We start from the raw sequence: 27,887 nt of genomic DNA on the forward strand, positions 1-27,887 counted from the left end.
TTTGTTTAAAACGCTGCTGTCAATGTTGAGTAAGGACGCGCAACTGATTATGCATATAAGTAGGACTAGTCTACATCTGCGCGCAAATGTAGGCCTATAAATGTGCCCATTTGGGGATGTCTGATAGTATTTCTGATTGTCTTAACTCGCCACCACTAATGAGCAGTGGAGCTTCTCAAAGTAATTTTTCTTCACCTCAAACAGCAAGTAAACTAAGTCTGTTTTTAGAATCAATTGAGAATGACAATAGTTCCTCAAAGTATTTGAACAATATTTCCAACTCTCACTTTCGATAACCACTCGATATGAAAGGGAAAAATGTAATGGTCTGATCCAGAGGAAACGTCATAAAATATGTGATTACTTCTTATCTCTTGTACAAATAGCCTACAGCTGTGTCTATCCCGAGCTCATTGGCCCGGGAAACTCTGAGGGCCCAGAATGTTTTATACAATGTTTCAAGTTTGATAGCGCGAGTTTCGGGCGACCCAGTTGATAGTTGATACAATACAGTGGGGAAAAAAACTATTTAGTCAGCCACCAATTGTGCAAGTTCTCCCACTTAAAAAGTTGAGAGAGGCCTGTAATTTTCATCATAGGTACACGTCAACTATGACAGACAAATTGAGAAAAAGAAATCCAGAAAATCACATTGAAGGATTTTTAATGAATTTATTTGCAAATTATGGTGGAAAATAAGTATTTGGTCACCTACAAACAAGCAAGATTTCTGGCTCTCACAGACCTGTAACTTCTTCTTTAAGGGGCTCCTCTGTCCTCCACTCATTACCTGTATTAATGGCACCTGTTTGAACTTGTTATCAGTATAAAAGACACCTGTCCACAACCTCAAACAGTCACTCTCCAAACTCCACTATGGCCAAGACGAAAGAGCTGTCAAAGGACACCAGAAACAAAATTGTAGACCTGCACCAGGCTGGGAAGACTGAATCTGCAATAGGTAAGCAGCTTGGTTTGAAGAAATCAACTGTGGGAGCAATTATTAGGAAATGGAAGACATACAAGACCACTGATAATCTCCCTCGATCTGGGGCTCCATGCAAGATCTCACCCCGTGGGGTCAAAATGATCACAAGAACGGTGAGCAAAAATCCCAGAACCACACGGGGGGACCTAGTGAATGACCTGCAGAGAGCTGGAAACAAAGTAACAAAGCCTACCATCAGTAACACACTACGCCGCCAGGGACTCAAATCCTGCTGTGCCAGATGTGTCCCCCTGCTTAAGCCAGTACATGTCCAGGCCCGTCTGAAGTTTGCTAGAGTGCATTTGGATGATCCAGAAGAGGATTGGGAGAATGTCATATGGTCAGATGATACCAAAATAGAACCTTTTGGTAAAAACTCAACTCGTCGTGTTTGGAGGACATAGAATGCTGAGTTGCATCCAAAGAGCACCATACCTACTGTGAAGCATGGGGGTGGAAACATCATGCTTTGGGGCTGTTTTTCTGCAAAGGGACCAGGACGACTGATCCGTGTAAAGGACAGAATGAATGGGGCCATGTATCGTGAGATTTTGAGTGAAAACCTCCTTCCATCAGCATGGGCATTGAAGATGAAATGTGGCTGGGTCTTTCAGCATGACAATGATCCCAAACACACCGCCCGGGCAACGAAGGAGTGGCTTCGTAAGAAGCATTTCTAGGTCCTGGAATGGCCTAGCCAGTCTCCAGATCTCAACCCCATAGAAAATCTTTGGAGGGAGTTGAAAGTCCGTGTTGCCCAGCGACAGCCCCAAAACATCACTGCTCTAGAGGAGATATGCATGGAGGAATGGGCCAAAATACCAGCAACAGTGTGTGAAAACCTTGTGAAGACTTACAGAAAACGTTTGACCTGTGTCATTGCCAACAAAGGGTATATAACAAAGTATTGAGAAACTTTTGTTATTGACCAAATACTTATTTTCCACCATAATTTGCAAATAAATTCATAAAAAATCCTACAATGTGATTTTCTGGATTGTCTTTTCTCATTTTGTCTGTCATAGTTGACGTGTACCTATGATGAAAATTACAGGCCTCTCTCATCTTTTTAAGTGGGAGAACTTGCACAATTGGTGGCTGACTAAATACTTTTTTCCCCCACTGTATATCAAATTTGTTGCAGGCAGGCCATACGTAGCCAATGTGATTTATAGGATATTTATATTTATCAGGATATTTTCTACCTGCAGGCTGCAATGCTTTAATGTGTTGGCTTTATGTAGGATATTTTTACATAGTTCGCAATGGCATTAAGTTACTTTTAGATTTGTATAATTTTCATTTAGATTTAGATCGAATGTAGATTAACCACAGACAATGATGTTGAGATACAAAGACTATTAAAATGAAATTAAACTGTTACACGAAAATGTGCATATGAAAATCCTAGCTGTCACTCAGATTGGTAGAAATGGTAAGATAAATTGGCACTCCAAATGGAAAAGGTTGCAGACCGCTGGTGTAGCCTATTACCGGCAACTTCAGGAGCATAATGGCAGAATCTGTGAATGCCAGCAGCAGCAAGATGAGGGTCGGGAACAGGTTTGTCTTCTTCTGGTTAGTCTATCTCGATCTCTGACTCCCTCTTGAGTCATTTGTGTGTCTTAATTATTTTATCAAACAGCCTGCTTAAAGCGTCAGACAAGTTCAGTACAAATAGCCTACCTAGTTGATTTTATTTAAACACATACAGTGAGGGAAAAAAGTATTTGATCCCCTGCTGATTTTGTACGTTTGCCCACTGACAAAGAAATGATCAGTCTATCATTTTAATGGTAGGTTTATTTGAACAGTGAGAGACAGAATAACAACAAAAAAATCAAGAAAAACGCATGTCAAAAATGTTATAAATTGATTTGCATTTTAATTAGGGAAATAAGTATTTGACCCCCTCTCAATCAGAAAGATTTCTGGCTCCCAGGTGTCTTTTATACAGGTAACGAGCTGAAATTAGGAGCACACTCTTAAAGGGAGTGCTCCTAATCTCAGTTTGTTACCTGTATAAAAGACACCTGTCCACAGAAGCAATCAATCAGATTCCAAACTCTCCACCATGGCCAAGACCAAAGAGCTCTCCAAGGATGTCAGGGACAAGATTGTAGACCTACACAAGGCTGGAATGGGCTACAAGACCATTGCCAAGCAGCTTGGTGAGAAGGTGACAACAGTTGGTGCGATTATTCGCAAATGGAAGAAACACAAAAGAACTGTCAATCTCCCTCGGCCTGGTGCTCCATGCAAGATCTCACCTCGTGGAGTTGCAATGATCATGAGAACGGTGAGGAATCAGCCCAGAACTACACGGGAGGATCTTATCAATGATCTCAAGGCAGCTGGGACCATAGTCACCAAGAAAACAATTGGTAACACACTACACCGTGAAGGACTGAAATCCTGCAGTGCCCGCAAGGTCCCCCTGCTCAAGAAATCACATATACAGTGGGGGGGAAAAGTATTTAGTCAGCCACCAATTGTGCAAGTTCTCCCACTTAAAAAGATGAGAGAGGCCTGTAATTTTCATCATAGGTACACGTCAACTATGACAGACAAATTGAGAATTTTTTTTCTCCAGAAAATCACATTGTAGGATTTTTTTAATGAATTTATTTGCAAATTATGGTGGAAAATAAGTATTTGGTCACCTACAAACAAGCAAGATTTCTGGCTCTCACAGACCTGTAACTTCTTCTTTAAGAGGCTCCTCTGTCCTCCACCCGTTACCTGTATTAATGGCACCTGTTTGAACTTGTTATCAGTATAAAAGACACCTGTCCACAACCTCAAACAGTCACACTCCAAACTCCACTATGGCCAAGACCAAAGAGCTGTCAAAGGACACCAGAAACAAAATTGTAGACCTGCACCAGGCTGGGAAGACTGAATCTGCAATAGGTAAGCAGCTTGGTTTGAAGAAATCAACTGTGGGAGCAGTTATTAGGAAATGGAAGACATACAAGACCACTGATAATCTCCCTCGATCTGGGGCTCCACGCAAGATCTCACCCCGTGGGAGTCAAAATGATCACAAGAACGGTGAGTAAAAATCCCAGAACCACACGGGGGGACCTAGTGAATGACCTGCAGAGAGCTGGGACCAAAGTAACAAAGCCTACCATCAGTAACACACTACGCCGCCAGGGACTCAAATCCTGCAGTGCCAGACGTGTCCCCCTGCTTAAGCCAGTACATGTCCAGGCCCGTCTGAAGTTTGCTAGAGTGCATTTGGATGATCCAGAAGAGGATTGGGAGAATGTCATATGGTCAGATGAAACCAAAATATAACTTTTTTGGTAAAAACTCAACTCGTCGTGTTTGGAGGACAAAGAATGCTGAGTTGCATCCAAAGAACACCATACCTACTGTGAAGCATGGGGGTGGAAACATCATGCTTTGGGGCTGTTTTTCTGCAAAGGGACTAGGACGACTGATCTGTGTAAAGGAAAGAATGAATGGGGCCATGTATCGTGAGATTTTGAGTGAAAACCTCCTTCCATCAGCAAGGGCATTGAAGATGAAACGTGGCTGGGTCTTTCAGCATGACAATGATCCCAAACACACCGCCCGGGCAACGAAGGAGTGGCTTCGTAAGAAGCATTTCAAGGTCCTGGAGTGGCCTAGCCAGTCTCCAGATCTCAACCCCATAGAAAATCTTTGGAGGGAGTTGAAAGTCCGTGTTGCCCAGCGACAGCCCCAAAACATCACTGCTCTAGAGGAGATCTGCATGGAGGAATTGGCCAAAATACCAGCAACAGTGTGTGAAAACCTTGTGAAGACTTACAGAAAACGTTTGACCTGTGTCATTGCCAACAGAGGGTATATAACAAAGTATTGAGAAACTTTTGTTATTGACCAAATACTTATTTTCCACCATAATTTGCAAATAAATTCATTAAAAATCCTACAATGTGATTTTCTGGATTTTTCTTTCTCATTTTGCCTGTCATAGTTGACGTGTACCTATGATGAAAATTACAGGCCTCTCTCATCTTTTTAAGTGGGAGAACTTGCACAATTGGTGGCTGACTAAATACATTTTTTCCCCACTGTACATGGCCGTCTGAAGTTTGCCAATGAACATCTGAATGATTCAGAGGAGAACTGGGTGAAAGTGTTGTGGTCAGATGAGACTAAAATGGAGCTCTTTGGCATCAACTCAACTCGCCGTGTTTGGAGGAGGAGGAATGCTGTCTATGACCCCAAGAACACCATCCCCACCGTCAAACATGGAGGTGGAAACATTATGCTTTGGGGGTGTTTTTCTGCTAAGGGGACAGGACAACTTCACCGCATCAAAGGGACGATGGACGGGCCAAGTTCCCTCAGCCAGGGCATTGAAAATGGGTCGTGGATGGGTATTCCAGCATGACAATGACCCAAAACACACGGCCAAGGCAACAAAGGAGTGGCTCAAGAAGAGGCACATTAAGGTCCTGGAGTGGCCTAGCCAGTCTCCAGACCTTAATCCCATAGAAAATCTGTGGAGGGAGCTGAAGGTTTGAGTTGCCAAACGTCAGCCTCGAAACCTTAAAGACTTGGAGAAGATCTGCAAAGAGGAGTGGGACAAAATCCCTCCTGAGATATGTGCAAACCTGGTGGCCAACTACAAGAAATGTCTGACCTCTTTATTGCCAACAAGGGTTTTGCCACCAAGTACTAAGTAATGTTTTGCAGAGGGGTCAAATACTTATTTCCCTCATTAAAATGCAAATCAATTTATAACATTTTTGACATGCATTTTTTCTGGATTTTGTTGTTGTTATTCTATCTCTCACTGTTCAAATAAACCTACCATTAAAATTATAGACTGATCATTTCTTTGTCAGTGGGCAAACATACAAAATCAGCAGGGGATCAAATACTTTTATCCCTCACTGTAGGGTCTGTCTATATATATGGAAAAAGAAACGTTAAAAAATGTAGACCAATCGATTGGTTGTTTTTGTTGGGGACAGCCCTAGTAGAAATGCAGGAAATGAGCTTCAGATGGCCAAATATTATGAGGAAGGTCCTCCAGACCCACTGCCCGGTTATGTCCCCCTCACTTTTAAAACCAAAGTTGCGCCCCTGAGGGGAGGTGATTGAAAGCAGATGAGGAAATTTGGCTTGGATGGCAGAAATGATATAGTAAAACCTGCAAAAGAGTGAATGTAAACCAGGGGGGAAACGCACTACCCTCCCCTGTGCCCAATAAAAAACCACACACAACCCTCCCCAAAAAGTCCGATTTTGCAACCTAATACATCCGATAATAAGCACTGAGCTTTGTTGACAGAGCGGTGTGCTTTCTCGCAACGACTTTTGAGGATTTTAGATGTTGTGGTGGTAATCTGCAAAGTTGTTTCTGTGGGTCGTAAAAAGCCAAATTAACATGACACAAACTGAATTAAATGTAAAAGGCTTTGAAAATAAAAAGCTTGTGGTACGGTCAGTGCTCCATTGACATTTTATAGAGATATGCTTGTTTTGTGAGAAATCTTGAAAAAATTACAGGAATTTTGCATTAATATGAAAAGCATATACTAAAATATAAAAATACTTCATGTCATGTCTTAAAATCTATCTTAACTCTATATTGTTTTATGTCCTGCGGATTCGACAAGAAAGATGACAAGTTCAGGAGGAAAGTGGACCTGTCAGGTAGCCTTCATTCAGCCTGTCAAGTAGGCTTGATGCAGTGCAATTTTTCTCATGTTTATTCACTTCTTTTCTCTGGCCTCCGTTGATTTAGTCACCCTAATTTTGGGCGTCGTACAATGGTAAAACTCCCAACTTTTGAACGGATTGTGATAGAGACATGAGGTTCGGACCATTGGTTTTCTTAGAGGATTATCTACACTTTTAACATTATTTTACCCATTGGTCAAAAAATATGCGTTTTTGATTGGACACCCTAAACTCTAAACCTTTTACCTTTAACCATTACAGTTCGGAGCAGCCGACTGTTCTGAGTGAGGTGATGTGTTGTATCTGAATCTGTCCTGTTGTCCTCTGCTCCGTGTCTGCAGTGTTGAGTTTGTGACCATCAGTCCTGACGGGTTCCGCTACCGCTCCCAGATGTTCCCCACCGTTAACGGACTGTTCCGCTGGTTCAAAGACCACTTCCAGGAACCGGTACCAGGTATGAGGGTCGTTCCACGAATAGAGTACATTTTGGGTAGTGTAACTTGATTAAAATAAATAAATAAAAATAATTTCACGGAATGTTAACATTCTGTCATGTTTTCCCATCTCAAGGGGTTTTAAACAAAATAAAATACCATTGTAAGTGCTAGGGTTGAGCGGAATCCAGATGTTCATATTGTCATACCGTCCTTCTCTCATCATGGGATTTACGGTAGTACCGTTTTAGTACACAAGGGGCAGTAAAACGCAAAAAAGCCCATTAGGCGTTCAGTTCACATACGTTTCAGCACCACACAAATAATGGACAGTTCCCTGATCCACTGCGTGCGTGGCTGGTAGCCTATATGTCTGCCTCACCGCTCACAGAATGGAATTCGCAACACAACAAGCTCCTGGGTTTGCAAACATTTTTTCTTGATTTAACATTTTTCTGACACGCAATATAATTGTTCTGAATCGTGAGCCGACCTGCGGGTTGAATAATATTTTCATTCCACCCGCCAGCAGATACATTTTTTTGAGGGTCAACCGTGGGTAACAGTGGGTATCCGCCCAGATGCAAAATTCTCTCACACACAGTCTCTCCCTCGCACAGGTTAGGCTCAGGTTAAAAACAATTTCATGATACTATTCGAATAGTGACACTATTTCAAACGCCCATCCCTACTTTGTGCTATTTTGGATTGTATTGGTTGTATTTCTGTCTCTGTGTAACTGTGTTTTCTGTACCCCCCCAGGCATCACCCCCAGCAGTAGTAGTCGAACACGGACACCTGCGTCTGTCAACGCTACACCAGCTAACATCAACATCGCAGGTCAGTCACACACACCAGCAATTTTGATTTTTTTTTGTGTTCTATCCAAACAGATACCCTATAGAGTTACAGTATTTCTGACTGTTGTCTTTCTCCCTCCTTCCTGCCCTCCCCCCTACGTATCTCTCTTTCTCTCTCTGTCTTTCAGACCTGACGCGAGCGGTCAACGCTCTCCCGCGCAACATGACCTCTCAGATGTTCAGTGCCATCGCCGCGGTGACAGGGCAGGGCCAGGGCCAAAACGCAAACACCACGCCTGCCCAGTGGGGCTCCAGCCAATACGGTTACACCGGGGGCAGCAGCGGGGGTGGGGGAGGCAGCTCCTCAGCCTATCACGTGAGTGCTTTTTATGTTTTGGGTTTATAGCACTAATCGCTTTCCCAATGGTCCAATCGCTTTTCTATTATATTGGGGTATAATTAAGGTAACTCACCTCAACCACTGCCAGTGTGTAGCACCCACCTTGATTGATTGACGGACTGACTGATTGAATTACCGATTGATTTGCAGGTATTTGCAACGCCCCAGCAGCCGATGGCGACGCCCATGATGACCCCCAGCTACTCGTACACCACCCCCAGCCAGCAGACCATGGGTACGCCCCAGTACCCCTCCTCCACCCCCTTGTCCTCCCACGGACACACCCACAGCAGCCATGGTCACACACAGAGCAGCCATGGGCATGGCCACAGCAGCAGCAGCAGCAGTCAACATGGACACTCATCCAACACACCTTCCTCCTCCTCCACCTCTTCCAGAGGACGCACGCCGCAGAAGCCTAAGTAAGTAGAGATGGGGAGTGTGTGTGTGTGTGTGGTTTAGCTGGATGTGTGGACGTGTGTGTATAAGATGGAGTTTAAATAGTGTTCTAAGCCAAATTCCAAAGGATGTGCCCCCAGCCTCAAGGTTTGGAGTTTTGCACCCCCTTCTTGTTACAAAGAGCTAGATAGCACTGATAACACTGCACCATCGAAGCTGCCCTGTACCTAACCTAGTCATCTAAAAGACTACAACATCCAAACTGGAAAGCCTACAACATCCAGACTGCCCTGTACCTAACCCAGCCCTCTATAATACTTTCCCCCTTTTTTTTTTTTTTTTTCTTAATTTCAATATCTAATTGAGACCAAGGCCAAAGGGAGCCCTGCATGTACACAATCATACAAATTCACAATATTTACAATTCCAACGCAATAAAAACATATAATATTTACAAGCAATTTCAGAAAAGTAACTTGCAAAACACAATCATGAAAAACAAACATTCCTCAGTAAAAAGGACATCTGAATTGCCCTAGCAGCACCAAAACATCCAACTTCAGAGAGTTTTGGAGATCATTCCACAAGTAAGGTGTAAAAAAAACTAAACGCAGATCTACCTAACTCAGTGGAGACCGAAGGGATCTCCAGAGTTAGCCATTATAATTGTTTTTAACAATTTTAGTCATTTAGCAGACGCTCGTTTGTCTGAGACCGGGTCTGGTAGCTCGCACGCCTGTAGGTTAACAATTAAATAAGGTATGGCAGAAGTTTGTGCAAGAGGTTCCCCCCAATTGTCCCCATGTTGGAGACTAAGAGATTTGAAAGTCTAGGTTTGAAATAAAATGTCACCAGTTACTGTTCCAAACAATCTGATCATTCACATGCGCAAATTCCTATAGGAACACAGCCATTTCAAAAGCGCAGGGCTTGTGCCAACATGCCATGCCTTCATTTTATGTCTTACAGGAATGCTATACATATGAGGAGAAAACTGAAGTCTCTACCTATCCATTAATGTACATGCAGTGGAGACGTCAAGCGCTTTGGAGACGTTATGTGATGTTCTGCAATGTAGTGGAAGAACTGGGAATCAGACAGGAGATATACATTGCATTCGGAAAGTATTCTGACCCCTTGACCTTTTCCACGTTTTGTTACGTTACAGCCTTATTCTAAAATGGATTAAATTGTTGTTTTTTCCCTCATCAATCTACACAAAATACCTCATTGACAAAGAAAAAACAGTTTTTTAGAAAATTTTGCCAATGTATCAAAAATAACAAACGGAAATATGACATTTACATAAGTATTCAGACTCAGTACTTTGTTAACGCACCTTTGGCAGTGATTACAGCCTCAAGTCTTCTTTGGTATGACGCTACAAGCTTGGCACACATTCTTCTCTGCAGATCCTCTCAAGCTCTGTCAGGTTGGATGGGGAGCGTTGCTGCACAGCTATTTTCAGGTCTCTCCAGAGATGTTCGATCGGATTCAAGTCCGGGCTCTGGCTGGACCACTCAAGGACATTCAGAGACTTGTCCCGAAGCCACTCCTGCGTTGTCTTGGCTGTGTGCTTAGGGTCGTTGTCCTGTTGGAAGGTGAACCTTTGCCCCAGTTTGAGGTCCTGAGCGTTCTGGAGCAGGTTTTCATCAAGGATCTCTCTGTACTTTGCTCCGTTCATCTTTCCCTCGATCCCTACTAGTCTCCCAGTCCCTGCCGCTGAAAAACATCCCCACAGCATGATGCTGCCACTACCATGCTTCACCGTAGGGATGGTGCCAGGTTTCCTCCAGACGTGACGCTTGGCATTCAGGCCAAAGAGTTCAGTCTTGGTTTCATCACACCAGAGAATCTTGTTTCTCATGGTCTGAGAGTCCTTTAGGTGCCTTTTGGCAAACTCCAAGCGGGCTGTCATGTGCCTTTTACTGAGGAGTGGCTTCCGTCTGGCCACTTTACCATAAAAGCCTGATTGGTGGAGTGCTGCAGAGATGGTTGTCCTTCTGGAAGGTTTTCCCATCTCCACAGAGGAACTCTGTCAGAGTGACCATCGGGTTCTTGGTCACCTCCCTGACCAAGGCCCTTCTCCCCCGATTGCTCAGTTTGGCCGGGCGGCCAGCTCTAGAAAGAGTCTTGGTGGTTGCAAACTTCTTCCATTTAAGAATGATGGAGGCCACTGTGTTCTTGGGGACGTGCAATGCTGCAGACATTTTTTGGTACTCTTCCCCAGCTCTGTGCCTCGACACAATCCTGTCTCGGAGCTCTACGGACAATTCCTTCGTCCTCGAGACTTGGTTTTTGCTCTGACATGCACTGTCAACTGTGGGACCTTATATAGACAGGTGTGTGCCTTTCCAAATCATGTCCAATCAATTTAATATACCACAGGTGGACTCTAATCAAGATGTAGAAACATCTCAAGGATGATCAATGGAAACAGGGTGCACCTGCGCAAAATTTAGTCTCATAGCAATACTTTGCAAAAATTTCTAAAAAACGGTTTTTTGAGTAGATTGATGAGGGAAAACATTTATTTAATCCATTTTAGAATAAGGCTGTAACGTAACAAAATGTGGAAAAAGGCAAGGGGTCTGAATACTTTCCGAATGCAATGTATATCTCCTGTCTGATTCCCAGTTCTTCCACTACATAGCAGTAGAAGATCACATGACGTCTCTTGGCCACTTGAAACCAGTTATGTCTGGTTTGGGTAGTGAATCACTGTGCCAAAATGTCTGAACGGATTTTCAAGCCTGACATCTTAAAATGACCTAAGCAATCAGGCTTTACATTTATAAGACACAAGATAGGAAACTTCAATCTTCTTTTCCTATTCACTTTTCCTATTGTAAACAATAAGCTAGATCAGTGTTTCCCAACGCTGGTCCTCGAGTACCCCCAACAGTAAACAGTTTTGTTGTAGTCCTTGACAAACACACCTCATTCAACTCATTGAGGGCTTGATGATTAGTTGACAAGTTGAATCAGGTGTGCTTGTCCAGGGTTACAATACAAATGTGTACTGTTGGGGGCAATGTTCCCTCTAAGCTGCATGGCCATGGCCTGCATTCAGCTCCTCTCGGACTGCCACAGAATTAATATCAGCCCACGCAGAGAAGCACGAGATTGAACTTCACTCAACTTTCTAGAGTTTTCCCCTTTAGTTAACACTCAACGTTCCGCTCTACTGTGGGAATTGTGCTCAAATCATCGCAATATTAGCCACTTTCAATGTAACATACCGAAACAAAACTAACTATGCAATACTTAAAATGCAAAACTAACTGCAAGATATTTTCTTGTAGGCAGAGCGCATTGGAGTAGGATTTTATTGCAATGACAGGCAGGAATCAGGCCCGTACTCTACACAGACCGGTGCGCCATAACCAATCAGAGCACATTTGTTCATATTCTTTGCTAGTTAGTAAGTTAATAGCTCAGTTACAGTGGCTTGCGAAAGTATTCAACTGCTCCAGCTCCTTCAAGTTGGATGGGTTCCGCTGGTGTACAGCAGTCTTTAAGTCATACCACAGATTCTCAATTGGATTGAGGTCTGGGCTTTGACTAGGCCATTCCAAGACATTTAAATGTTTCCCCTTAAACCACTTGAGTGTTGCTTTAGCAGTATGCTTAGGGTCATTGTCCTGCTGGAAGGTGAACCTCCGTCCCAGTCTCAAATCTCTGGAAGAATGAAACCGGTTTCCCTCAAGAATTTCCCTGTATTTAGCGCCATCCATCATTCCTTCAATTCTGACCAGTTTCCCAGTCCCTACCAATGAAAAACATCCCCACAGTATGATGTTGCCACCACCATGCTTCACTGTGGGGATGGTGTACTCGGGGTGATGAGAGGTGTTGGGTTTGCGCCAGACATAGCGTTTTCCTTGATGGCCAAAAAGCTCAATTTTAGTCTCATCTGACCAGAGTACCTTCTTCCATATGTTTGGGGAGTCTCCCACATGGCTTTTGGTGAACACCAAACGTTTCTGCTTATTTTTTTCTTTAAGCAATGGCTTTTTTCTGGCCACTCTTCCGTAAAGCCCAGCTCTGTGTAGTGTATGGCTTAAAGTGGTCGTAAGGACGAATACTCCAATCTCCGCTGTGGAGCTTTGCAGTTCCTTCAGGGTTATCTTTGGTCTCGTTGTTGCCTCTCTGATTAATGCCCTCCTTGCCTGGTCTGTGAGTTTTGGTGGGCGACCCTCTCTTGGCAGGTTTGTTGTGGTGCCATATTCTTTAAAAAGAATTATAATGGATTTAATGGTGCTCCATGGGATGTTCAAAGTTTTGAATATTTTTTTATAACCCAACCCAGATCTGTACTTCTCCACAACTTTGTCCCTGAGCTGTTTGGAGAGCTCCTTGGTCTTCATGGTTCCGCTTGCTTGGTGGTGCCCCTTGCTTAGTGGTGTTGCAGAGATCATGTGACAGATCATGTGACACTTAGATTGCACACAGTGGACTTTATTTAACTAATTATGTGACTTCTAAAGGTAATTGGTTGCACCAGATCTTATTTAGGGGCTTCATAGCAAAGTGGGTGAATACATATGCACGCACTACTTTTCCGTTCTTTATTTTGTATAATTGTTTTGAAACAAGTAATTTTTTTTCATTTCACTTCACCAATTTGAACTATTTTGTGTATGTCCATTACATGAAATCCAAATAAAAATCCATTGAAATTACAGGTTGTAATGCAACAAAATAGGAAAAACGCCAATGGGGATGAATACTTTTGCAAGGCACTGTATAGCTAACTTCCAGCAAGAGCACAAAATGTTCAAGTTTGCGCTCCGCAGACCTGACATTTGCTCAGTGCCGGGAAACAATTTAAGGGAACATTGGTTGGGGGTACTCGAGGACCAGGGTTGGGAAACACTGAGCTAGATCAACGGCGCATGTGGAGGATGCATACAAGGTAATGTAGATAGAGAAAGAAATGCATTGCTTTACAATGACATTTTACATTTACATTTTAGTCATTTAGCAGACGCTCTTATCCAGAGCGACTTACAGTTAGTGAATAAATATATATATTTTTTTATACTGGCCCCCCGTGGGAATCGAACCCACAACCCTGGCATTGCAAACGCCATGCTCTATCAACTGAGCTACATTCCTGCCGGCCATTCCCTCCCCTACCCTGGACGACGCTGGGCTGCGACAGAGCCTGGATGACCATAGGGTGTACCATTTCCATGCCTATTAAATGTTTGCGATTTTCGTGACTTGACCTACATTGCATACTCTGAATATGACCGTAGCACATGATTTATGGCCTTTATGGGAGGGGGGAGAGATTTGTATGACATTGCCAGCAGCAAGATTTGAGTTTGATTTCCAAAAAGACAAGGACTGTAGCTTTTAAAAGATATGTCACATTCTATTTTTCTGACAAAAAAATAATTGTGTGTTGGGACCCTGTCTTTCAAAGATAATTCGTAAAAATCCAAAACACTGTTTCCCATGCTTGTTCAATGAACCATAAACAATTAATGAACATGCACCTGTGGAATGGTCGTTAAGACTAACAGCTTACAGACGGTAGGCAATTAAGGTCACAGTTATGAAAACTTAGGACACTACAGAGGCCTTTCTACTGACTCTGAAAAACACCAAAAGAAAGATGCCCAGGGTCCCTGCTCATCTGTGTGAACGTGCCTTAGGCATGCTGCAAGGAGGCATGAGGAGTGCAGATGTGGCCAGGGCAATAAATTGCAATGTCTGTACTGTGAGACGCCAAAGACCGTGCTACAGGGAGACAGGACGGACAGCTGATCGTCCTCGCAGTGGCAGACCACGTGTAACAACACCTGCACAGGATCGGTACATCCGTACATCACACCTGCGGGACAGGTACAGGATGGCAACATCAACTGCCCGAGTTACACCAGGAACGCACAATCCCTCCATCAGTGCTCAGACTGTCCGCAATATGCTGAGAGAGGCTGGACTGAGGGCTTGTAGGTCCTCACCAGACATCACCGGCAACAACGTCGCCTATGGGCACAAACCCACCGTCGCTGGACCAGACAGGACTGGCAAAAAGTGCTCTTCACTGACGAGTCGCGGTTTTGTCTCACCAGGGTTGATGGTCGGATTTGCGTTTATCGTCGAAGGAATGAGCGTTACACCGAGGCCTGTACTCTGAAGCAGGATCGATTTGGAGGTGGAGGGTCCGTCATAGTCTGGGGCGGTGTGTCACAGCATCATCGGACTGAGCTTGTTGTCATTGCAGGCAATCTCAACGCTGTGCATTACAGGGAAGACATCCTCCTCCCTCATGTGGTACCCTTCCTGCAGGCTCATCCTGACATGACCCTCCAGCATGACAATGCCACCAGCCATACTGCTCGTTCTGTGCGTGATTTCCTGCAAAACAGGACTGTCAGTGTTCTGCCATGGCCAGCGAAGAGCCCGGATCTCAATCCCATTGATCACGTCTGGGACCTGTTGGATCGGAGGGTGAGGGAGAAATGTCTGGGAACTTGCAGGTGCCTTGGTGGAAGAGTGGGGTAACATCTCACAATCAGGACTGGCAAATCTGGTGCAGTCCATGAGGAGGAGATGCACTGCAGTACTTAATGCAGCTGGTGGCCACACCAGATACTGACTGTTACTTTTGATTTTGACCCCACATTTGTTCAGGGACACATTATTCAATTTCTGTTAGTCACATGTCTGTGGAACTTGTTCAGTTTATGTCTCAGTTGTTGAATCTTGTTATGGTCATAGAAATATTTACACATGTTAAGTTTGCTGAAAATAAACGCAGTTGACAGTGAGAGGACGTTTCTTTTTTTTGCTGAGTTTAGAAGCGGGGACACAGTCAATGTAGACACCATCCAGTGTTTTTGGAAAATAACATATACTTAGTTTTACCTGCATTAAGTACCAATTTCAGTTCAAAGGCTTTTTGCAAAGCAAAAAAGCCAGATTGTAGTTCTGAAAGATCCTTGTCAACAGAAGGGGCAACAGAATACACAACAGTATCGTCCGCATACAATTTCTTACAAACTAATATTGTTTATATAGATAGTAAAAAGTACAGGGCCCAAATTCTACTCTTCGGGGACACCTTTAGTAATATCAAGGAAACCTGACAACACCATCAGAAGAAACACATTGTCCTGTCTGTCAGGTAGTTTTCAAACCAATTGCAGGCAGCCTGACCCAGGCCAATTGAAGATAGTCTACGAATTAATAAGGAATGGTCAACAGTGTCGAAAGCCATCAATAGGTCTATGAAAAGGGCAGCACAATGCTGCCTTTTGTCCATGCAATTTACAATGTCATTTATCACCAAAGAAGCAGCAGATATAGTGCTATGACCTGGCCTGAAACCATACCGATGGACACATTTGAAGCTAGAAAGGATGGACCCATTTGAAGCTAGAAAATATCTAATCTGATTGTTGATTAAAGATTCAAAAATGTTCGATAGGCAAGACAGTATAGAGATCGGGCTGTAATTATTCAGGTCAGAGCGGTCACCACCTTTGTGGAGAGGGGGCACATGCCTCCAGACCCTAGGGATAGCACCCAAGATAATTTTCAGTTTAAAAATGTGTAAATGATTCCACAATTAGGGGAGCAGAAAGCAGCAGCAAGAAAGGATCAAGCAAATCATCCCCAGTGGGGTAAAACCCCACAACCGATAAATGCGTATTTTCGCTTATGGCGACATCTATAACCAAAAGCTAAAAACATTTGGGGATAGTGATATTTAGAGAACATGATGCCACAAGAGTTGATTTCAAATATATAGCCACCCCTCCCCCGTTTTTTGGTCTGTCACACCTGAAGATGTTGTAATTAGACAATTATGTCAATGTCCTTATGCGGGATCGAAACATTTAGCCAAGTCTCTGTGAGAACCAAAATATCCCGGCTCATGTCATGCACCCAGATATCAAGAAGGTCCAAACTTTGCATGTTGAAATGTAACCAGGGCTCTAAAGTGCGACAAAATATTTAGATGTGCGACCAGGAGTTTTATTTTGGGAGCACTGTGCGACTATGAAAAAAAAATATCTCACACATCATGTTGTACTAATGATAAGGCTTTGCTGTACCATTGTTTACAAGTTCCCTAGAGAAACAAGCGAGTGCAGATTCGTTAGAGTCATGGTTGCACCATTACTACAGCGAAACTGGCTTGTTTCTAGCTCAACCAGGTCAAAAGATCTGACCAATATTACCGGCACAACATTTTTATCTTCCTATAGCGCATCGCCAGGGCCACATTTTACATTCGTAAACCATGTCGTAAACCGTTCTAAAACTACTTGCACGTCGACGTCGTTAACCATCTGCCCTGTACCTAACCCAGCCCTCTAAAAGACTACAACATCCAAGCTGCCCTGTACCCAACCCCACTTTCTGCTCTCTGTCTCCCCCTGCAGGTCGAGCGGCAGCACGGCGGTGGACTGGGGCAAGATGGCGGAGCAGTGGCTCCAGGAGAAGGAGGCAGAGAGGAAGAAGCAGAAGACCCCCAGGATGACCCCACGGCCTTCCCCCAGCCCCATGATCGAGAGCACCCCCATGTCCATTGCTGGAGACGCCACACCCCTCCTGGACGAGAAGGACCGATAGGACAGGGCGGGGGCGGGGGGGGAGACTGTATCCCACCCTTCCGAATATACCAATCGCTCTCATCAACTCATCCATCCATCTGCACACCTGCTTGCCCCCTCAAACTGGAACCATGCCATTCAGATTCAGAGCCTCCTTACTTTCTTCTCCTCCTAGCCCACTAGCTAACCCTCCTTACCCACTTGTTGTGTCCCATTGGAATCTGTGTCTAGCTACTGTGTATCTAGTTTTTCTCCCGGCACATCTCTTCTCTTCTTCAGTCTATCCCTCTCTCTTTCCTCCCTCTTTTTTGCCAGCCACATCATCCAGTATTTTATTTAGTAAGGATATTAACACTGTCAGGCAGAGAGTCACATGGTTTACAAGTATATCTCTCTTTGGAGGACCAGAGAGAGAGCTAGTAGGCTTTGTTCCTGTGTTTCGTATTCTAACCAAGCTTAAACATGTGTCAATGATTCCACAATTAGGGGAGCAGAAAGCTGCAGCAAGAAAGGATCAAGCAAATCATCCCCAGTGGGGTAAATCCCCACAACAGATAAATGCGTATTTTTGCTTATGGCGACATCTATAACCAAAAGCTAAAAACATTTGGGGATAGTGATATTTAGAGAACATGATGCCACAAGAGTTGATTTCAAATATATACAGTTGAAGTCGGAAGTCTACATACACTTAGGTTGGAGTCATTAAAACTCGTTTTTCAACCACTCCACACATTTCTTGTTAACAAACTATAGTTTTGGCAAGTCGGTGCGCAAGTATATACACCATGGGACCACGCAGCCTTCATACCGCTCAGGAAGGAGACGCGTTCTGTCTCCTAGAGATTAACGCACTTTGGTGCAAAAAGTGCAAATCAATCCCAGAACAACAGCAAAGGACCTTGTGACAATGCTGGAGGAAACAGGTACAAAAGTATCTATATCCACAGCAAAACGAGTCCTATATCAACATAACCTGAAAGGCTGCTCAGCAAGGAAGAAGCCACTGCTCCAAAACCACCATAAAAAAACCAGACTACGGTTTGCAACTGCACATGGGGACAAAGATCATACTTTTTGGAGAAATGTCCTCTGGTCTGATTAAACAAAAATAGAACTGTTTGGCCATAATGACCATCGTTATGTTTGGAGGAAAAAGGGGGATGCTTGCAAGCTAAAGAACACCATCCCAACCGTGAAGAACGGGGGTGGCAGCATCATGCTGTGGGGTGCTTTGCTGCAGGAGGGACTGGTGCACTTCACAAAATTGATGGCATCATGTGGAAGGAAAACGATGTGGATATATTGAAGCAACATCTCAAGACATCAGGAAGTTAAAGCTTGGTCGCAAATGGGTCTTCCAAATGGACAATGACCCCAAGCATACTTCCAAAGTTGTGGCAAAATGGCTTAAGGACAACAAAGTCAAGTTATTGGAGTGGCCATCACAAAGCCCTGACCTCAACCCTATAGAAAATGTGTGGGCAGAACTGAAAAAGTGTGTGCGAGCAAGGATGCCTACAAACCTGACTCAGTTACACCAGCTCTGTCAGGAGGAATGGGCCAAAATTCACCCAACTTATTGTGGGAAGCTTGTGGAAGGCTACCCGAAATGTTTGACCTAAGTTAAACAATTTAAAGGCAATACTACCAAATACTACTTGAGTGTATGTGAACTTCTGACCCACTGGGAATGTGATGAAATAAATAAAAGGTGAAATAAATCATTCTCTCTACTATTATTCTGACATTTCACATTCTTAAAATAAAGTGGTGATCCTAACTGACCTAAGACAGGGCATTTTTACTAGGATTAAATGTATTTGGCTAAGGTGTATGTAAACTTCCGACTTCAACTGTAGCCACCCCTCCACCTGAAGATGTTGTACTTTACAATGTCAATGTCCTTATGTGGGACATCACTACTGGTAACCATGGTAACAGATACCATGACAACAGCACAAGTGAAAATAAGTAATGATGGACAGGAGCTGACAGACCGTAGGCTCTGTTAGGGAGGGACTAGGTTTTACCTTTGAACTTTTCATTTTGCTGTGAGCTTTTTTAGACTGTGGATTGCTTTGAATCCTTTATCGTTGAATTTCAATCATCAAATGAGCATTTAAGCCTCTTGAGTATTCAGGCATTTACATCAAGCCAGTTTTCATTTAGTCCCTAGCCACTTCCCCTGACTCCTGCACCCTTAAAGTCCACATACTTCAAAAGAGTGGATATCTGTGATCACTATGGTGATGGCTCCATCTTGCCCTCAAGACGGTATGTGGAGCTTGAATATGCCATATTGCTTTTACCTATTCAGACCTGTGCCGATCTGCAGGACACTGATGGGCTAGGAGCTAATGGAAGTGTACTGAACAAAATGGACTATAGGCAATGGGCATATTAACTCTTGGTCTCATCCACAGATAATTATCATAATAAGAAGTATTAATATCTGTAGTAAAAGAGCATTGGGTCCATTTATTTATCTGTAATGCTGGGCATACAATACATGCAATGGTGATTTTAGCATGTCAATCTTGGTGGGGCAAAAAAATTAAATATGTGGGATGCATGCCAGCAAAGCCACTAAACAATACATTAATTGCACTATAACAGTGACAAACGTTGCCCACCAACTGTTGGGGCCTACATAAAGCTGTCCCAACAGCAGAGTCCCAACACCTTACCACTGCTACACCTGGCTATCAGCGGAGCCTTGTTTGGCAGCGAAACAATTCATTCAGCCTCATTTACTGCCTTAAAAAAAATATATATTAAGACAATGAGCGAGCTAGGACGGACGTAGTCAAAATAACTATTTGTTAAATAGGATAAATAAAGGGGGCATATAAGCAGACAATGAAACCTCTTACAATATTCGATGATTACATTTATCTAAAACAGGTTATAGGCTACATGTACACCACCAAGTCAGAACAGTAGGTGAAATTAAGAGGGGAAAATAGACCAAATTATTAGGGTGAGGCACATGGGCTACTAACAGCTTACTACACAACATACACTTAGTATTACTTTCTACATTTTTGGACTCACCTTGTTGTGCTGTACTCACTTGAACAGGAAGGTGGCGCGGCGGTCCTTCGTGGGCAAATTTTGTCAGTGATGACGTCAGTGATCTTCAGGTCATAGCTCTAGAAAGAGGCCCGAGTTCCCGATTTACAATTCCGAGTTCGATGACCGTTCAAAACGTATTTTCTCAGTCGGAGCTCGTTTTTTCCCCGAGTTCCCAGTTGTTTTGAACTCACTGAAGTCAGATTTCACAGTTCCGAGTTAACAGTTGTTTTGAGCGCAGCACAAATCATGCTTCATTGACAGCATGGCCAATGTTGAATGTTTATCATCTTAAGCTTGGAAAAGAGACCCTTAATCCCAGACTTTGGACCACACAGCCACTCCACTGAAAAGCAGGCTAGTGATTGCTTTGCAATGCTTGCAGTTAGTCACTGATTCCTTCCAAACCACTCATTGTTGAATTTGCGATTTCCAACTTGTTGTGTAATGTTTATGTCCAATGGCCGATGAGCACCGATATGTTTTATCTATCATTTCTCTTCATTATTTCTCTTCATATGACAAGTATTAAAAAGGATTTGCCAGTAGATTGTCGACTTGATTCATGATGATGACTACTAGCTAAGATTTTGAAAGTATGATGTTGACATGATCAGTCCAATCAAAGCTACTGTAGATATTACGTGATTTGATGTCATTTTATCTGTGGCCAATGACCTTGAGCCTTCTTGGATGGACACTTCTAATGTAACTCTATGGCATCACCCAAGGGGCTTGAATTTTTTTGCTCTACCCTTAGATTTAGGGTGACATAGTGTCCCCATGAGTGACAGAACACTGAGCCAATCACAGCGCAACTAGAGAACATTACCAACCCACACGCTCTGTATTTTCCGCTGGCTGCCCCACCACCACAGAAAGCACTGAGCTAGGCTGAATTACCTGCATTTTGGAGCTGCCTTACTCAATAAAGCAAAAAAGAGACCATGTTTGTATGAAGCTTTATTAACTCAAATATATATATATATTTTTACATTGTTTGCAAACTGATATGTGACACATATTAATGCCAAAATAACATACAAAACAGGCAAGCCAAAGAAATGGGCCCCACCTGCCCTAAATGACAGGTCGCCACTGACTGCATGACTTCTAAAATGTTAACTTGGAAGTGCTCACATTTCCCGTTTTCCTTGTCCCAAATCATTCATTCGGTCTATCCTCAACCCAAGGATGTGGGTGCTCACATTACACGATGATTCACTAGTTGATCCTGCCATGCGTTTCTTGGTTGTCGTAGGAAAAAAATGGGCACACACAAACAGCCAGCTGCTTCATAAGTGTGCACATTATTATTTGCAGAAGCATCTAAAAATAGACGGCGGCGTAGAATATGGACCCACAAAATAGTTGGGCAGACGTAAACGATATGGATTTATATTCTACAGGGGGAATTGGAGGTGAAAACGTTTAATATTGAAAAAGGCAGCTGCATTCTCTCTCCACAGCTCCAACAATCTGTCATAATTATGGCTAAACCCCACCTATTTCTACAATTTATCTTCTTAAAATAAGATCTTAGACCTAACCTTAACCATACTACTAACTTTATTACCAACCCTAACCTTAAATTAAGACCAAAACAATTATTTTTGTTTTCACACATTTTTACGATATAGCCAATGTTGACTTTGTAGCAGTGTTCACTAGTGACAACCTGCGTGTTGTTGCTGCAGGTTGTTGCTTTCCTCTTCGCCGTCATTGTTTGGACTCATATGCTGAGTGCGATTGGCAGTAGTCGTTATCCAATCGCATCGTAGCACTGCTCATACTACAAGATGCACGACCAACGTTTCGCGCGTCATAAAATTATCGGGACATCCGACCGGCGTCTGGAGAACGGAACAGGAGTATAGCTTTTATCTATAGGGCTGGGAAACTGGCCCTAAGTTTCTATCTGCAGTATTAGGTGATGTACCCTCAGTAAGCCTGTGGTTGTTGGCAGTGGAAGAAGAGGAAAGGGATAGAAGAGGAAGGGAGAGAAATTAGGGATTTTGGCTCTGGTATTACACTGCTGATAACCTTTTCTACATGTGATCCCTTTAATATAATATTCATATTATTAACACCTGAGTCCCCCCCACCCCCCACACACATATAAACACACGTTTGCTTCTGTGTGTAGCCTACAGAAGCCAAAAAAAAATTCAATTTCTCCTTTGAAGGCTGAAATTAATCTTAGCAGTGAATGATAGTCACCTTCATTGATTTTATATTAAGATCACTTTCTGAGTCAAAATGCAAGCCAAGATCTACCCTCTGATTCTTAAAAAAAAAAAAACGTAAGCCTATGCAACATTAACCAATTAAAAACAGCTCTGTAGCAAGGAGGTTTGTGCAGTAGGCTATAGGCCCAATACATTATCACTGCATATTGGCTATGCTTGAATTGCCCTGCCAATGTTGTTCTTCTCAGACCATTTTGAAATTATATTATTATATTAGGTATATGATCACACTGGTAATACATCATTTGTTCTGTTACTTGTGAGGCACAGCTGAGTTAGCATAATAATTTGCTTATTTCTTTACTGAACTGATTACCTGCAACTGATGGTCAGTCTGAGGGGAGGGAGGGAGCAGCGGTGAGGCTGCCTCTCACCCGACTCACCATCCCTCCTCTCTCCATCCCTCCGCTGAGAAAAAGGGACAGTCTTCCAGCTGATGGCAAACTTAAGTCACACTGCATTATTTCTGCCTCATGCACCAATTCATTGTTATTACTCCTATGACCAGAGAAAGTGAAATATTCCTCGATATTAAAAGACACAAGCCGCTAATAATAACAATGCAAGCTTATCGAAACACTTTGCTATACTCATACATTGCAGCTGCAGTGCTGGTTGTAGCGTGAGTAGAAGTAGGGAGAACGTGCATTTTAAGGCTTATAAAAGTGTTGAACAAAGTGTTGACAGTGCTGAAGAACAATTTACAGGGCTGGATTAATGCAGGGGTTTACCAGGGCTGAAGCACACCACCGGTCAAACGTTTTAGAACACCTACTCATTCAAGAGTTTTTCTTTATTTTTAGTATTTTCTACATTGTAGAGTAATAGTGAAGATATCTAAACTATGAAATAACACATATGGAATCATGTAGTAACCAAAAAAGTGTTAAAAAATCCAAAATATATTTTATATTTGAGATTCTTCAAATAGCCACCCTTTGCCTTGATGACAGTTTTGCACACTCTTGGCATTCTCTCAACCAGCTTCATGGGGATGCATTTCAATGGAATGCATTTCAATTAACAGGTGTGCCTTTTTAAAAGTTAATTTGTGGAATTTCTTTCCTTCTTAATGTGTTTGAGCCAATCAGTTGTGTTGTGACAAGGTAGGGGGGGGGGGTGTACAGAAGATAGCCAAGATAGACCAAGTCCATATTATGGCAAGAACTGCTCAAATAAGCAAAGAGAAACGACAGTCCATTATTACTTTAAGACATGAAGGTCAGTCAATATGGAACATTTCAAGAACTTTGAAAGTTTCTTCAAGTGCAGTCACAAAAACCATCAAGCGCTATGATGAAACTGGCTCTCATTAGGACCACCACAGGAACGGAAGACCTAGAGTTACCTCTGCTGCAGAGGATAAGTTCATTAGAGTTACCAGCCTCAGAAATTGCAGCCCAAGTAACAGACATCTCAACATCAACTGTTCAGAGGAGACTGCTTGAATCAGGCCTTCATGGTCGAATTGCTGCAAAGAAACCACTACTAAAGGACACCAATAAGAAGAAGAGACTTGCTTGGGCCAAGAAACACAAGCAATGGACATTAGACCGGTGGAAATGTGTCCTTTGGTCTGGAGTCCAAATTTGAGATTTTTGGTTCCAACCGCCGTGTCTTTGTGAGACCCGGTGTGGGTGAACGGATGATCTCCTCATGTGTAGTTCCCACCGTAAAGCATGGAGGAGGAGGTGTTTTGGTGTAGGGGTGCTTTGCTGGTGACACTGTCTGTGATTAACCAGCATGGCTACCACAGCATTCTGCAGCAATATGCCATCCCATCTGGTTTGGGCTTAGTGGGACTATCATTTGTTTTTCAACAGGACAATGACCCAACACACCTCCAGGCTGTGTAAGGGCTATTTTACCAAGGAGAGTGATGGAGTGCTGCATCAGATTACCTGGCCGAAAGAAACGCACACCTGTTTAGTCGAGGTGCTGTCTAGTGGAGTAGAACACTTGAAAAAGAAAAGGAGAGCCGCACACTCTAGGAGCTCAGATGAAATAATTTAATAGCCTAATAACCAACGTTTCGACAGACAGTCCAACTCATCCCAAACCATCTCAATTGGGTTGAGGTCGGGTGATTGTGGAGGCCAGGTCATCTGATGCAGCACTCCATCACTCTCCTTCTTGGTCAAATAGCCCTTACACAGCCTGGAGGTGTGTTGGGTCATTGTCCTGTTGAAAAACAAATGATAGTCCCACTAAGGGTGGCTACTTTGAAGAATCTCAAATATAAAATACATTTTGATTAGTTTAACACTTTTTTGGTTACTACATGATTCCATATGTGTTATTTCATAGTTTTGATGTCTTCACTATTATTCTACAATGTAAAAAATAATACAAAATAAAGAAAAACCCTTGAATGAGTAAGTGTGTCCAAACTTTTGACTGGTACTGTATATACTGTATATATAATGCCTCCTAATATTGTACAATATGTGTATCGCTTCATTGGCCTGGGCTATTGTTTGTTTGAATTCAAGAGCAGATTGATTTCTTAATCTGGCCCTGACAATTTAAACATTAATTTACTCATAAAAACATCAGCTCTTTGCTGTATTCATTGAGTCTCTCTCTAGTAATGGTTTTAAAAGTTTTGAAATCTCACATTATCAACATTGCTGTGCATTAGAGGCTTCTTTTTACAGTCTATGGCGTGAGGAAACTGTGCAGACACATTGGCCAGCGGTAGGCCTATAAGTGCACTTGACTTGCTCTCTGGGCCTGCCGGGTAGGCGGAGTTCTACCTTCAGACACATGAAATGGTTCAAAATTGGAACACTTTGCGTTCCCGGCGCTAGGGCAGCTGAATCAAGTGCATCTACTGCCAACAGCGCAAAACAAATGTAAAAAATAGGAACGCAAGGCTTTATCGTTTTTTACATAAATGTTTGGTGATCGACTAGGAATGCCTTGGAGACTGGTTGGTGACCACTGTTGTAGAGCAAGTCACTGCTTTGATGTTTGCAGAGGACAACTGGGTGTTGTCCAGGGTGTCGTGGAAATTCTACACATGGGACACTCGAAGTCAATCTTAAATGAATCACTGTTTCTGAACAGTTAACTGGAGAGGTTCCAACAAACTTGATGCACCATAGTACACGTCTGTCAGGAGCTCTCTCGGGGCAGTTGCGTTAGATATTTTGGAAGATTACATACAGTGGGGAAAAAAAGTATTTAGTCAGCCACCAATTGTGCAAGTTCTCCCACTTAAAAAGATGAGAGAGGCCTGTAATTTTCATCATAGGTACACGTCAACTATGACAGACAAATTGAGGGGAAAAAATCCAGAAAATCACATTGTAGGATTTTTTATGAATTTATTTGCAAATTATGGTGGAAAATAAGTATTTGGTCACCTACAAACAAGCAAGATTTCTGGCTCTCACAGACCTGTAACTTCTTCTTTAAGAGGCTTCTCTGACCTCCACTCGTTACCTGTATTAATGGCACCTGTTTGAACTTGTTATCAGTATAAAATACACCTGTCCACAACCTCAAACAGTCACACTCCAAACACCACTATGGCCAAGACCAAAGAGCTGTCAAAGGACACCAGAAACAAAATTGTAGACCTGCACCAGGCTGGGAAGACTGAATCTGCAATAGGTAAGCAGCTTGGTTTGAAGAAATCAACTGTGGGAGCAATTATTAGGAAATGGAAGACATACAAGACCACTGATAATCTCCCTCGATCTGGGGCTCCACGCAAGATCTCACCCGTGGGGTCAAAATGATCACAAGAACGGTGAGGAAAAAATCCCAGAACCACACGGGGGACCTAATGAATGACCTGCAGAGAGCTGGGACCAAAGTAACAAAGCCTACCATCAGTAACACACTACGCCGCCAGGGACTCAAATCCTGCAGTGCCAGACGTGTCCCCCTGCTTAAGCCAGTACATGTCCAGGCCCGTCTGAAGTTTGCTAGAGTGCATTTGGATGATCCAGAAGAGGATTGGGAGAATGTCATATGGTCAGATGAAACCAAAATAGAACTTTTTGGTAAAAACTCAACTCGTCGTGTTTGGAGGACAAAGAATGCTGAGTTGCATCCAAAGAACACCATACCTACTGTGAAGCATGGGGGTGGAAACATCATGCTTTGGGGCTGTTTTTCTGCAAAGGGACCAGGACGACTGATCCGTGTAAAGGAAAGAATGAATGGGGCCATGTATCGTGAGATTTTGAGTGAAAACCTCCTTCCATCAGCAAGGGCATTGAAGATGAAACGTGGCTAGGTCTTTCAGCATGACAATGATCCCAAACACACCGCCCGGGCAACGAAGGAGTGGCTTCGTAAGAAGCATTTCAAGGTCCTGGAGTGGCCTAGCCAGTCTCCAGATCTCAACCCCATAGAAAGTCTTTGGAGGGAGTTGAAAGTCTGTGTTGCCCAGCGACAGCCCCAAAACATCACTGCTCTAGAGGAGATCTGCATGGAGGAATGGGCCAAAATACCAGCAACAGTGTGTGAAAACCTTGTGAAGACTTACAGAAAACGTTTGACCTGTGTCATTGCCAACAAAGGGTAAATAACAAAGTATTGAGAAACTTTTGTTATTGACCAAATACTTATTTTCCACCATAATTTGCAAATAAATTCATTAAAAATCCTACAATGTGATTTTCTGGATTTTTTTTTTTTTTTTTGTCTGTCATAGTTGACGTGTACCTATGATGAAAATTACAGGCCTCTCTCATCTTTTTAAGTGGGAGAACTTGCACAATTGGTGGCTGACTAAATACTTTTTTTCCCCACTGTACACCTTAGCCAAATGCATTTAAACTCAGTTTTTCACAATTCCTGACATTTAATCCTAGTAACAATTCCCTGTCTTAGGTCAGTTAGGATCACCACTTTATTTTAAGAATGTGAAATGTCAGAATAATAATAGAGAGAATGATTTATTTCAGCTTTTATTTCTTTCATCACATTCCCAGTGGGTCAGAGGTTTACATACACTCAATTAGTATTTGGTAGCATTGCCTTTAAATTGTTTAACTTGGGTCAAACGTTTTGTGTAGCCTTCCACAAGCTTCCCACAATAAGTTGGGTGAATTTTGGCCCATTCCTCCTGACAGAGCTGGTGTAACTGAGTCAGGTTTGTAGGCCTCCTTGCTCGCACATGCTTTTTCATTTCTGCCCACACATTTTCTATAGGATTGAAGTCAGGGCTTTGTGATGGCCACTCCAATACCTTGAATTTGTTGTCCTTAAGCCATTTTGCCACAATTTTGGAAGTATGCTTGGGGTCATTGTCCACTTGGAAGAT

The 27,887-nt window shown here is 43.0% G+C and overlaps 1 protein-coding gene across 1 annotated transcript in view; it reads left to right on the forward strand.

Annotated features, from left to right (window-relative positions):
- The window catches only part of LOC121579678 (transcription elongation factor SPT6-like), a 64,774-nt gene extending 47,457 nt beyond the window's left edge, over positions 1-17,317 (forward strand). Inside the window, exons 34-38 of the mRNA XM_041894474.2 lie at positions 7,015-7,127; positions 7,870-7,947; positions 8,096-8,283; positions 8,458-8,729; positions 17,112-17,317. Coding sequence (XP_041750408.1) covers positions 7,015-7,127; positions 7,870-7,947; positions 8,096-8,283; positions 8,458-8,729; positions 17,112-17,301 — 841 coding nt within the window. The 3' untranslated portion in view covers positions 17,302-17,317. The remainder of the gene's footprint in view (positions 1-7,014; positions 7,128-7,869; positions 7,948-8,095; positions 8,284-8,457; positions 8,730-17,111) is intronic.
- The last annotated feature ends 10,570 nt before the right edge of the window (positions 17,318-27,887 follow it).

Source organism: Coregonus clupeaformis, chromosome 13 (assembly GCF_020615455.1).
Source record: "Coregonus clupeaformis isolate EN_2021a chromosome 13, ASM2061545v1, whole genome shotgun sequence".
Lineage (NCBI taxonomy): Eukaryota > Metazoa > Chordata > Actinopteri > Salmoniformes > Salmonidae > Coregonus > Coregonus clupeaformis.